The sequence below is a fragment of the Engraulis encrasicolus genome, chromosome 18, assembly GCF_034702125.1.
Source record: "Engraulis encrasicolus isolate BLACKSEA-1 chromosome 18, IST_EnEncr_1.0, whole genome shotgun sequence".
Taxonomy (NCBI): domain Eukaryota; kingdom Metazoa; phylum Chordata; class Actinopteri; order Clupeiformes; family Engraulidae; genus Engraulis; species Engraulis encrasicolus.
In genome coordinates this window covers 43,341,854-43,356,063 of record NC_085874.1, presented here as the reverse complement: position 1 = coordinate 43,356,063, position 14,210 = coordinate 43,341,854, and the positions used below count along the sequence as shown (strand labels likewise).

Below are 14,210 nucleotides of genomic sequence, written 5' to 3'. Positions count from 1 at the left end.
GTGCACCTTTAAGACAACTCGACAGCTATGGCACATCACATTTCCCCTTAGCCTGGCATGACCCGCCCAAGATACATCTTTTCATTCATATTCACAATTTTACTTTCTTCTGATAATATTTTTTTGGGGATTTATTTGAAAAAAGTTATTTTTCATCTCTATTAAATGGAAATGTAATTGTGTCTTGCATTTACTATAGCATACAAGAGCCTTCCCTCTGCACAAACAAGTGTATACTACAGATACATCCAGGGCTTTGTGCCAGAATTTTGTACACTGTCCAAATTTTGCACTCTTCCCTGGACAAACACACCGACTCGATCATGGAAGCAAGTAGCCTGGCAAGCCAGACTAATTGTGAGATTAGTTGTGAATATTTAGTCTGGCCCCAATCAATGAGACATCGGAAGATTGTTGATGGGAACCACCCGTTGTTTTTCAAACTGTGTCTGTGCCTTTTGGCCAACGCTTTGTCGTCACTCTCTCAAAACCCTGTCCGCTTTGCATCCAAAGATTCAAAACAAATCAAAAACTAATCTCCTGCGTTGTGATTGGTCTGCCAGTTTCAGGGCATGGGGCATTGTCTGAGGCTAGACCCACTCGCAGCCAGGCAAAAATCATTTTGGCCGCTGGCGGGTAGTTTACTAGGCTAGGAAGCAATTAGGCATCAGTAGAGAACTAACTGCAATAGAATGGATGAAAACATAATATACTGTAACACCATACCACCGTACACATTATAGTAACAACACATTTTTGTGGAGTCTTTGTTTTCCATGATATTTATTTTAGGTCGATCAGAACAGTTTCTATGTTCCTGTAACTCCTCTGCCTAAATGTACACTGTTGAATCACTCCAGATTATATTAATCTGTCAGATAGGCCTGAATTGTTTTTTTTTTTCTGGTCTGCTTTTTGCTTCACAGGGACGACACGTGTAACCTCAGAGGACAACCAATCCCAACTGGGGCCAGAGCCGATTCTAGGGTAAGCTGGGGCCCCAAGCGAAAATTCAAAAGAATGAACATTCGCAACAAATCGCCACTAATGTACGTTTGAAGTCTTAGCTATTATTCACCATTCACAGGCTTGGGAAGCCCCCAAGCAGCTGCCTGCCTAGCCTGATGACAAGATGCGCCTCTGACTGGGACAACTGAGACGCGCCAATCCTGCTAAGTAGAGATGGGATTTATGGCTCTTTTTCGGGATCCAGATCTTAGTGGCTCGTTCCTTTCAAAGAGCCGTTCAAAAAACTGGCTCTTTTGGCTCTTTTTTAAATTATTTATTCAGTGTTAAAAATGTAATATTTTGACTCCTCCTCAAGGTAATGTTGTCCAAACAACAACTGATTATTCTCCTGCTTCTAAAGACCGTTTTTGCCTCTCTTTGAGGCAAACAATTGTGTGTTTTCCCAAATTTAATTACTCTGGTCGAGGTCACGTGCTTAAAATGAATGAAAAATTAACGAAATAAAGGTCGAGTGGCTCCCCCAGCTGTGATCCGGTTCCCATCGTTCACTTCAGAGAGCCGTTCAAAAGAACGGATCGTTCATGAACGACACACCTCTACTGCTAAGAGAGAATAGATATTTATAGCAAAAAAAATATCATCACATTTGATTATTTTCACGTTTATGTGGTTACTGCACCTGAAAACTCAACATCAAGATGTATGGGATGCATAATATATGTCAAAAATAAAGGAGTTTCGAGTTTTCTTTAGAGTAAATTATGTTCAAAATGTATCATCGACATGTTTTCTTCATGTGTTTTTGCAATTGTTAATGCGCTATTAGTGTATAGTGCACGCATATACTATGTTTTATTTACTCAACCCAAAAGGGCCTATGCTACTCCTTTGATAATCTTGTATGCAAAAAGTAAAAAGTTATGGCTGTCAAAATGTACAATAAAAGTGTCTGCTACAGCCTAAAGTATGTGTAATGTTTTTTTTTTTTTAAATGTCCTTTTACATTACATAGCCTTAACAGTAAGCCATATACAGTAAATGTTTTAAATCCACACAACAAATAATAACATTTTACATTATTCTGGTGACAACCTGTGCATTTGGGAAATCTTCCACGTTGTACCTTTACATTGCTACTCAACCATCAACGCAGGCAGACCTTAGAGCAAAGTGGAGGGTGTTACTGAAAGTTGCATTCTAGAAGAGGCAAATGAACAGCATTTGTAAATAACTTCCCTTATCCTTTGAGCAATGTAGACTAAGCATCCAGTAGGTGGTGAATAACCAATACTCTTGCTGACTTGCACAGCAGTTAAACTGAGCATGGTACTTCACACCAGACATTTTGCTGTGTTAATTTAGCACTTCGAGAGTAGGACCAACCATATGTTTTTTTTTTTACTCAACTCTACAAAGTTGAATTAACACTGGCCACCACATTTACTGTGCATGTAGGCTACAGTATAAGCTACATGCATAATGTAGGCCTACAGGGACATGTTACCCAAATTCTGTCCTTGCTCAGCTGTCGCCCAGGAATTATCATCCTTTCATCCAATAGCATACACCATCTAGTCTGACGTCATCAGGAAGTAAGCGCTTTCACTTTCGATTTGACAAATGGCATTTCATTTGGATTCCCTTTAAATTCACGTGGAAGAAGAGAAGAGAAGAGAATTCTGTTTAAAGAGGTGGGTTCTTCTTCGCATATGAGATATGACTATGAATGGAAGGTTTGTTTGAGGTGGCTATGAGCTGCGCATGTGATTTTTAAGAATATTATAACGCAAAGCCGCTAGAGTCTACATAAACAAAAGCGTGTGCTTTTCTCCACAGGATGCCGAAAAAGAAGCTGAAAGCATTTGTAATTGAAATTGGTAAAACACTTGACTCTGGACCGCAGTTTGTGGAACGTCTGTCCAAACGATTGGAGGAAGTTAAGACCGATCAGTACGATGTTGTGCTTGCAATCTGCCCCATCGTTTCTCGAGTGGGTACGGACATTGAAGCTGCAAGGAAAGTTTTTGAAGGTGGGCCCAGGCTGTAGCCTAACTCCTTTAGGAGTGTTCGCAGTGAGCAGTTAATTTGGATTTCTATTAATTGGTTTAATAGTCAATAATGTCTTGCAATATTGAGTAAACTGTTTCTTCATTTATTGTAGATAAACGTCCCACTACAAAGCCCATCATTCTGGTGGTACTCCACCATACACTTGACATACATTATGTGATACCAGATTGCAGCAGATATGTAGGAGACCGCGTGTCATTCACAGTACATGCCCTGTTCCATGAAGATCACGGACTCCTCAAGAACTGTGATGTGAACACACAGGCAATAAATCACACATTGAAAGAACTAAAGAAGTTACAGGTAGGCATGCAGAGGATTGGGATTTGTCTGGTCTTTCATTTTAACAAAAGCAAACAAATCCTACCTGCATTTGCAGTTAGGCCATATGATGTGTTTATTTTTAAACGATATGATGATCATGAATCACTCAACTTCGAAATGAGTAAAACAAAGTAGGCTATATATTGACAAAGACAGGTTTTAAATAATATTACAATTTTGTAAAATGTGTTTTGTCATAGAAAAAGGGAAGTCTCTTCAAGAACATGTGCCCGCATATTTCATTCAGAATAAAGTGAGTTGCTTTTAAAATCTTGAATAACTACCCTTTAATGAGATTGTTTAGGTATGCTCTTTTAAACTGTCCATATTGTGTCTAAAGGGCCATCGTCATAAACATAAACATTGGTGTGATTCTGTCCTCAGGAGGGCGAAACCGAAGATGAAAGGGTTTGTAATTGAAAGTGGTAAAACACTCGACTCAGGACAGCAGTTTGTGGAACATCTGTCGTACCGTTTGGAAGAAGTTAAGGCAGTTGGTGAATGTGACATCATACTTGCAGTGTGCCCCATCGTTTCTCGAGTGGGCACAGACCTCGAAGCTGCAATGAAAGTTTTTGAAGGTAGTGGGCTGCCATTAGTTATTTCACACTGTGTCCATTTAGGAGTTGATTTTTATCCAAAGACCTGAATGAGAATCTTCTTAGACATTTTGTTATTGGTTGATGAAAACAATTATGTCTAACTACCTGACACGACTTATTCCTTCATGCAATTTTCATTGTTTCTTCCATTTATTTTTTGTAGATAAATGTCACTGTCCCACCCCAAAGCCCATCATCCTGGTGGTGCTGCATCATACATTTGACATAGATTATGTGGTACCAGATTGCAGCAGATATGTAGGCGACCGCGTGGAATTGATAGTAAATGGCCTGTTCCATGAAGATCACGGACTCCTCAAGAACTGTGATGTGAACACGGAGGCCATAAATAAGACGTCGAAAAAACTGAAGGAGTTTCAGGTATGTATTAAGGCAGGATAGGTTGTCTATTCTGCAGTTTTTGTCAGAACACTTGCTGTGTAAGGGTATGTATGTTTACTGTACTGTTCATCATGGGGGAAGTACTATTACATTAGAGTAGTTACACAGTTAATTGTGTTTTTATCCACACAGAAAGCGAAAATGAAGAAGGATGACCAGAAACAAGATAGTAGAGTAGAGTAACTTTATTGATCCCCGAGGGGAAATTCAGGTGTCAAGTAGCTTACATGCATGTAAATGCACATAATTCCCACATGGACATTTAAGACGCATATAACACACAGGTTAAAGGGGTATGCCACTATTTTGGGGCTTAATACAGTTAAAATCGTTGGCTGGGGTTTATACAGGTGGTAAAGTGTCTTATTTTTCATGTTAAGCGTTGTCTTGCTTTAAGACAAGTTAAAAGAGGGAATATGTCGCTAAGCTAGTGAAAGTCAATAGATCCGTGTAGCATCCTACAATGCTACACGGATACATTGACTTTCACTAGCTTAGCGACATATTCCTTCTTTTAACTTGTCTTAACGCAAGACAACGCTTAACATGAAAAATAAGACACTTTACCACCTGTATAAACCCCAGCCAACGATTTTAACTGTATTAAGCCCCAAAATAGTGGCATACCCCTTTAAGTCAGGGATGGGAAAAATAAAAGCTAGATCCCTAAAGACGGTGAATTATTCTCCTGTGAATTTTACTCCTGTGCATAATGTATTTGCAATCTATTTTTTGGAAATACATTTACAGCAAGTGTGTGTGGATGTTGACTTTCAAGAGAGGACTCCAAGACAGAAATACCTATACCATTAACACCTTAGCTTAGGTTATAAAGTTAAGTTTGTGATTTGTTTTCATACAGAAACTGAAAATGAAGAAGGATAAGAACAAAGATGAGAAACCCCCAAAGACGGTAAATTTTACTCCTGTGGGTTTATGGGACGACAATCTGAAAAGGATACATATTTGTAGTAACCTGCCCTCCCATACGTGTAGCTGTTTTCATCTGTTGGTCAACGTGGAGTGCAAAAGCCTACTATAATCTCTTGAGATACAGTATACAGTGAGATATTCTTGAGATACAATATACACTATTATTGAGCTTCTCACAGTCCTATCATTCTGTGGTCAGTTGCATTTGAGTTACCTTATACTGTAGTAGTAGGAGAGGTTGACATATATTTCAAGAGACAAGATTTAACAGCAAATGAGCAACACAGCTGTCCTTCGGACTTGAAAATAGACCTTAGGCCTGCACTATGAAACAGTTTTACTGTGCTGTCAGGGTGTCTTGATCATGTGTGATATAACTTCCTGATCAACGCATACTACAAAAGTTTGGCAGGTTTAAATCTAGGTATCATGACGATTTACACTGCATCTCAAAACTCCTATGAGCAGATCATGTTCTTGATTACATTCCTGAGGATTAACTTTTCTCTTTTTTCACCCCCTTTTTCAAAAGTATTTTTTGGGGCCTTCCGGCCTTTATTAGGCTCGTTCTTGACGAAGTAGTGCTGCTTTTGCTAAGCAGCGAGTATGCACACTTTGCCAGTTTGATGCATTGTGGTTAGAAAGTTCTAACCAGAATGCATCAAACTGGTGAAGTGCGCATGCCCACTACCTAGCAAAAGCAGCACTACTTGGTCACAAACGAGCCTATTATTACAGGACAGTGGAGAGCAGACAGGAAATGATTGGTAGAGAGAGACGGTAGAGAGAGTTCCATTGGCCCATTGTTTCCGGGTTCTATTATTGCAAGGGGGAGGGGGGGGGACCTAGGCAGACCTAAGGCAGACCTAAGGACTGTTCTATTCAGTGCTAAGAGTATTATGACACGCCCCTTTAGGCAGACCTGAACCTGGTCATGTTAGGTGCCCATAGCAACCTATTACATTGGCATATCTCTATATACTTAAAGAATCTCTGGAGACGGGGGAGGGCCAGGCGCCCACAGCGGTTGAACTTGTCACATACAATAGCGCCAGCGTGGGGGCAAGCAAGGGCTCTTGAGTGTGTGTTCTCTTGTAGGCCTCTGATTTATCATGGAATCATTAGGCATGAGGGGACAATTGACTGTATGCACTCTAATTGGTAATTGGTTACTAATGATAATGCAAAAAAATGTCATGCTGCCCTGCTGTGGCTCAAAAGATAGGGCACTGTGCTGCTACGCCGGTGACTCGGGTTCAATTCCGCTCTGGGTCCTTTCCTGAGTCTCTCCCACTCGCGTCCTGTCTCCCTCTCATCTGTCCTGTCACAAATAAAGGCAGAAAGTCACTATTTTTAGAAAAACAAAATGTAATATAGTTTAATATAATGCTACACAACATTACAGGTCACATTTTTGATTCTTTTGAGGATAGAAATGGTCACAGCCTCCTTCAGCAATCCATCAAATAACTTTGAATAATCTTAAAATAATGATTCAATTAAAGACAACTTCACTGTCGTGCGCCTATTGTTTAGCCCATTAGGACTCGGAGTGTCCGTGGCAGCTGCATCGTGATCCGGACCGGACCTCAAATAATTCAGCAAGCTTTTTAAAAATATATATGAAAAGCATATTAAAATTAATAACAAAGCAAAACAAAAACAAAAAACTGGTAGCCAATGACTACCATCCATGTGTTATTACAACTTGCAGGCCTAATAGGCTACACCTGGCAGGCGTAGACATCGTGGACTGGTGCGCTCCGATTGCCTATCATACTGTAGGTGACTTGTAATGACAATGAGCGCATATTAACAATGCGGACAAAACGTTTTTTTTTAAGCAGTTGGATTGAATGCACCAAGGCTTTTACCACTGTGCAGTAACCTATAGGCCTACTTGAAGTAGTTCTATTATCTGGACAATGTAAATATCTCCATCCTCGAAATGTGTTATCTGCCTGCCTGCTGTTCTGTTCCATGCCGCCTGTCATGCCGAGGTGATTTGATGACGCGTCCAATCAAATCACCCAGCAACGTTCTAATGGCATTGTAGTCGTTATTTTTTCTTCCGGTGATTTGATGACGCTTCAAATCACCATTACTAAAACAATAAATAGCTTTTATATTCAATATAAAGATATTATATCCAGTGGCTACATAATCCCCTGTTATAATGTGGTCTAATACAGAGATAGGGCACAATATTGTTTGAAAGGTGAATTCCGCTTTAAGGGTGGATCAGAGCAGCTTTGCATGGTCTTGCAGCTATTTTTTCTGCATAAGCATAGGCTGTTGTATTACATTTATTCAGCAGATAATTTGTTTTTGCTGGTTTGCTTTTTTCACAGGCTTGACATTGATGCCCTAGAGGACAACCAATTCCAACTGACATCATAGGAGCACCAATGCAACTGAGAGCAAAGATATGCCGTAAAATCATAACTATTTTGTGGTTAGAACACCTGGGGCCTATACTACAGAGCTGGTTCAGGATAAGTTAAGGTTAAGTTAAGAGGTAAATCATCTAATAGAAGGGCCTGGAGTTCTCATCGTCTTAAGAAAAGCTCTTGTATTAGATGATTTACCTCTTAACTTAACCTTAACTTATCCTGAACCAGCTTTGTAGTATAGGCCCCTGATGACATACCTCGACATCAATGGCCTTTGCATTGTGATTGCATGGGCTTCTACCCAGTGCATGGTAATTTTAAGGAGAAAAAGAAGACAATCCGTACACTTCAGGTCTATTTTTGTGCAAAGAAGCTTTACTTGACTTGCAAGCCTTCGGTCCTTAGACCTTCATCAGGCAGCAAGTCAAGCTTGCAAGTCAAGTAAAGCGTCTTTGCACAAAAATAGACCTGAAGTTTGCGGATTGTCTTCTTTTTATACAGAAATTTCTACTGAATCCTGCACCTTCTAAACAGATGAGCGAAGGCCTATCACAACTTAAGGAGAAAAAGAAGAAACAGAAATCGTGTTTTCTTTGGGGACAAACTCCATTCGGAATGTATAATAGATGCCATGTCTTACGCACACGTATATATACGCACGCGTCAGTGAATATCCTCTGTTACTCAAATTGATCCCAGTCAAAACTTTGTAGCCTACCAAAAGTACTGTACCTATTTTGTTTTCATATTAAATAGCATAAACAGCAATATACTGTATATGAGACTGTTACTTTGAGCAAATTGTGTGATTTGTGTAAATCCAGACAACAAATAATCTTTGCTCAGATGACAGTTTACGAATAGGGAAGTCCTACACATTGGACTGGATTTCTATTACTGCTCTAGGCCTAATTAAGCTCAAATATATCTCAGGCTAAATGCTTTTGCAAAGTCACATGAGCCAGTCAGAGAGGCTGTATGTGTAAGACATTAAACTCTTAGAATCTCTACCCATGTATGCATGTTGTATATTTCAGCATTGTCTCTGTACTATTTATTCCTGTTTATATTGTTTTATATCCCATGTTACATGTGTTCTATGCTTGTAGCTTACGTATGTTAACCCTCTGAGGTCTAAGGCCTTTCAGAGGCTTTTAGGCTGCTTGCACCACCCTGACATTTTCAAGTATGTTCAACTAACAGTAAGCATCTATGCAAAAGTGGAATACCGGTATACATGTATGGTTGGATTCTGAAAAGCCTGACAAGAAATAATCTGAAAGAAAATTGGATGTCATACAAACATGTTTTATTTAAATTGAGTATAAACACAACTGTACAAAAAACAGGTTTCAGAGGTCTTCAAAAAGTGCAAGAAAACACACAATAAATATATCTAGCCAAGACTTTTGAAGTTTGAATCTTGTAAACAAATGTGTTGGCTGCATAAAAGTAAAATCTTCATGTGCTCTGATAGCACACACCCCTGTCACTCTCTTTGTCCTGTGGCAGGACACTGTGTTTTGCCTAGCTGAAAGGGGCGTGTTGTCACCTCTGAATAGCCACTCAAGCGCTGGTACTTTACATGTGAATAGCTATAGGTGTGGCTGCTACAGGCAGAGAGTACAGAATATGCGAAGATTTCTTTTCACTTTCTTTAAATTGGGCCAGCTATATAATTTATTTAATATATATATATATATGAAATCTGGAAGGTCTGAGGTTTCTAATGGTGTGACTTATATGTTTCAATGACAAAAACTCACAGAGTTACAGATTTGTTTTTGGAGACATGTCAAATTGCCCTCTGAAGGGCATTCAGTCCTCTGTGTGTTAAAGGACACCCATCATCTCCCTTGAACTGAAAAAAAAACGGTTTTCTCATGGCTACCAGTAAAGTAACCTGAACCTGAACCTAAAGCCTTATGTCCCTTCCAGGACACGTTCCAGTATGTTCCTCCAACACAAATTGTATAGCCTTCTGTTCTGCTCACATAGGTTGATCCTTGTCCAAATAGTTTTCTGTCCTTGTGGAAATGTTGTGGTGTGGTGGAACAAGCTACCAGATAGTGGCTACAGGGCCACCTCTATTCAGTACAGTACATTACACTTTGGATTTTATGCAAAGCGACTTACAGTCATTATTTTACAAGGTTAAAGTCCCTGGAGCATTGTGTGGTTAGGTGCCTTGCTCAAGGGCACTTCAACCATGGATGGAGCTTTGCAGTAGGAAGAGGTAAAGGTGGGATAATTGAAACATACAACACTGATCCCCTCCTGTTATCCTTGGGGTCTATTTGACCCCATTCAACGTTTAACATCTGAAAAAAACATGAAGTGCATAATTCTTTTGCTTCATCTTTGATGACTTTTCCTAAATACAGTATATGGAGTCAATGTGAAAAAAGTTGCCTGGTTAACACCAGACCTAATCACAAGTGAGATTAGGTCTGGGGAGTTGCCTATTGTAAATTCCATATGGGGCCGGAATACTTGGCTATTATGACACACTGCCCTGCTCTCTGATTGGGCAGAGAAACTGTTAAGGTCGGAATGCTTGGCCATTATGACACAGATCCCATGATCTTGTACGTTATGAGTCATCCTCGCCATACTGTCTTTCGGATCGAAACGATTGTGTAGAACTAAAGGCAGTATGGGAGTTCCCAGGCTATGAAAAAAGTGAAATTTCCACAAAAATGTTTTCCCTAAGTGCTGTACACGTTTTGGTTACATCTGTGTTCCTTGGGGTCAATTTGACCCCAAATTATTTTAAGTGTATTAAACATATATGGAACATCAATATTTTGCTAATACATGTTCCCATATGTCTAGATTATGTAAAATACATGAACATGAGTTATTTAGAACAGAACATTTTGCTTTATTTAGGGCTAACTAACAATATATGTATGATGTGGACGAGGGCCAAAACTAATTCAAGGCAACTTTTTGGCAGTTGTTGCACATTTTCACCTACATTACATTATTACATTACATTGCATTTGGCAGACGCTTTATAACCAAAGCGACTTTCAAAGAGGACATAATCAAGCCAACATCACAAGCAAATACAAAGTGCACAGGAGATATACAGAACAACAAGTGCAGTTGCAAAGAGGGGTTAGTTTAAAAAAAAAAAAAAATAAAGACACACACACACACACACACACACTAAACTAAACTAAACATCATGTCAAGAGTCTGCCCTGGGGCAAGGCCAGTTCAAGCATTAGTCTAGTAGATTCTCTCGAAAGAGGAAGGTCTTTAGTTATTGGTTCACTGATTTTGTAGACATTTAAGTGGCTGGCAATGATCACGGATGTAACCTACATCTGAGGATAACAGGAGGGCTAAGACCACCTCCCTAACCATTAGGCCACAGCTGCACCTATCAACCTTCAAAAAGTGTGTGAAGACTCATCCAAGACAGTTTTCCCCTAAAGCCTAATCATCTGTACTATCCTTAATTTGCCTGTGTACTCTGTATTTTTGCTCACACATCGAATGTTAAATTGTATGTAAAGTGTCCTCATTTGCAACTTGGATAACAGCAGAGTGTCTTTTTCAAAGTTCTATTGATGCATCCTAGACTGAAATAAAAGGGTAAATGCCCTGCTGTGTACACTTGTCTATTCCTTCGAGCACTCAATGCACTTTACAATGTATGCCTCACTCATCCTTCCATACAGCCATGGAGGAGGCTGCCACGCCACAGGGTAGGCCTACCATCCTGCTACCAGGCAGCCGGAGTAAAGGGGGGAGAACTAAACCATTGACACCCATTAATCTTTGTTATAAATGTTCATGAGCAGCAGCATGATGAAACGAAGGCAATGTATGGCTATTCAGTATGTGACTATATGCCGATGTATAAAAAGGGGGTCTCCTTCTTTTCCTGCCCTATTCTATGAGCTCATCTGAGCATGGCACCGTCCGTCACATTGCTCTGCCTCTATTAGCTTATCTGTCGCCGTACTGGATATGGACAGAGTAGATATGAAGAGTTCAGATGCAAAACTTTCTTAAGTGCATTGTTGATGAGTTAACAAAAACAGACTGTATTTCTATAAATTTAATAAACTTAAAAAAACAGACCTTCTAATATTGTTTGGGCTTGACTTGCCTTAGCCTACTGGATAATAATATTGGCTTTTTTGTGATAAATGTATTATTCATTATGGCTGGAGTTTGGACCTACCGTCACCATGAAGAATTCGCCACACTTCATCCTTTTATCCAATAGGCTAATGTTTTTTTTATATCTTTCTTTATTTATTTTATTGTAACAACACATCAAAGACAAACACTGGAAAGGCGGGGTATAGTGCAAAAAAAACCCTCAAACAATTAACCAAAAGAGGGGAAAAAAATATCCAATACTGTACTGTAGGCCTACTGCAACTCTACGTCTTTGACTTGGCGTCATGACGTCATCAACAAATAAACCAGTTTCACTTTCGATTTCGCGAATGGGGTTGTTTCACTTCGTAAACAAATTTGATGCGCCTCACAGGGATTGCACATGAAAAGGATTCCGTTTGGAGAAAAGGTCAGGTTTTTCAGATCTGAACTCCTCAAATAAGAAGGTATTCATTGGATGAATTCATAGATTTCGGATAGGTTTAGCAGTGCATATATTGAGACATTTTTACGTAACACGACGTTGCCTAAACATTCGTGTCATTGTTTTCTTCAGGATGGGAAAAAAGAAGCTGAAAGCATTTGTAATCGAAAGTGGCAAAACGGGACTGCAGTTTGTGGAAGGTCTGTCTGACTGTGCAAAAGTAGTTCAGAAAGTGAATACATGCGATGTCGTGCTTGCAATCTGCCCCATCGTTTCTCGAGTGGGTACGGATATCGAAGCCGCCATGACCTTCTTTGAAGGTAAGCCGCAGTTGAAAAAAAGTGAAAGTGAAAGCCCATTGGGAAACTCCAACTCCCATTGTCATTGTGACACAGCACTTCACAGCAAACAAGTGAACACTGCACACTGTAGGCCTACACAACGAAATTGCATTTATGCCTCACCCGTGCAATTGTTTTTTTTTTCCTGGCGAGCGTTTCAATTTAGTGGTTGATTCCCATTTCTTGTTTTGGTTAGAAAAAAATCTCTCAGATGTTTCTTTTTTATTTTGTAGATAAATGTGCTGCCACTACAAAGCCCATCATCCTGGTGCTGCTGCATCATACATTTGACAGAGATTATGTGGTACCAGATTGCAGCAGATATGTTGGAGACCGCGTGGTCTATTGTTGATAGTAAATTGCCTGTTCCATGAAGATCACGGACTCCTCAAGAACTGTGATGTGAACACACAGGCAATAAATCAGACACTGGAAAAACTGATGAAGTTACAGGTATGCTATGCAGCAGAGGAATGGGCATCCTGATCCATCACGGTGCTCAGGGCTGCTGCTAAGGTTTTGGAGGCACCAAGCATAATTACATATAAAAGTTATAATAATAATCTATTTATAAATACATGTTTTGCAATGTAATTTAACATTTTCATTACGTGTTTTAGTTCATCTCAATTTAAGAGGGCACAATCTTTCTGGGCAAAGTGGTTGGTGTCCCAAGCACTCCTAAGCACTCTGTGTACACTGCTTATGTCTAGCAGTGGCCCTGACTGTGCTACTGGGCACACTATTCTTCTAGTGTGTTAGGGTTAGTTTTGAGCTATTTAGGCCTGTCAGTCACCCAATGTCATGTGATTTGTACAGAAAGACAAAAAGAAGGACAAGAATGAAACCGATGACAGTGACGATGACTGCAAAGGGGAACAGGTGAGCTTTAGCCCCCTCTACATGGGATATTTTTTTTAAATTAATATGCGTATTGTGAAACTTTGTTTATGTGTGAACAAGAGGCCAACACGTTTTAAACAATATCCATATGTGTAAACAGCTTCTGAAAAAAATCTTTAAAACTACAAGTTACTGAAAGAATGTACAGGTCTAAAAAATAAGTTGGTACTGTAGCAGTGCATTGCATTTCATAGCTATCATGGCAATGCGATCTGTACTTGAAATATGTATTTACATAATTAAAATGCATTGGATATGTCAATATAATTTAATAATTCCTTGATTGATTCTCCTCTGTCATTTGTCCCACAGAAGAATGATGGGGCAGGACTGACACCACATCAATCACGGCCAGACTCTCAGGGCACACAGACTCAGGAATCAAGGTTAGAAGTCAATCAGGGCCGCGTTTCCCGATAACGATGGTTCTTAGCCTTACGTGTGTCGTTAACCAGTGATCCTACGAATGTTCTTAGATTTCCTACGACTGTTTCCCAAAGACACTCGTACATGAACGCGCGTGCACAGCCTCTAAGATCATTAGTAGCGTCGGTCTTAAGGATCGCTGTCCACATATGTGGTGCTGAAGTGTCCTCGGAGTGAACTGCGCCGTCATGCTGCTAAACCATTTACAAAATGTAAGGCGTGTGTCAGTATCAGAAGTTGTTTTCTATGAGGGTGGGACTACATTTGTAGCAGTTTGCAA

General features: G+C 39.8%; 1 protein-coding gene across 2 annotated transcripts; it reads left to right on the top strand.

Moving 5' to 3' along the window:
- The first annotated feature begins 2,575 nt into the window (after positions 1–2,575).
- LOC134469419 (uncharacterized) lies at positions 2,576–7,839 on the top strand. 2 transcript variants are annotated; one of them, XM_063223667.1, is made up of 8 exons: positions 2,576–2,660; positions 2,806–2,999; positions 3,131–3,342; positions 3,564–3,616; positions 3,748–3,944; positions 4,129–4,346; positions 5,230–5,280; positions 7,652–7,839. In XM_063223667.1, exons 2-8 carry the CDS (start codon positions 2,807–2,809, stop codon positions 7,655–7,657), a joined length of 930 nt encoding a protein of 309 aa, XP_063079737.1. In that variant the 5' UTR covers positions 2,576–2,660; position 2,806; the 3' UTR covers positions 7,658–7,839. The 2 variants fall into 2 exon arrangements, with proteins under 2 accessions (XP_063079737.1, XP_063079736.1); XM_063223666.1 differs by having other exon boundaries at positions 2,646–2,702.
- The last annotated feature ends 6,371 nt before the right edge of the window (positions 7,840–14,210 follow it).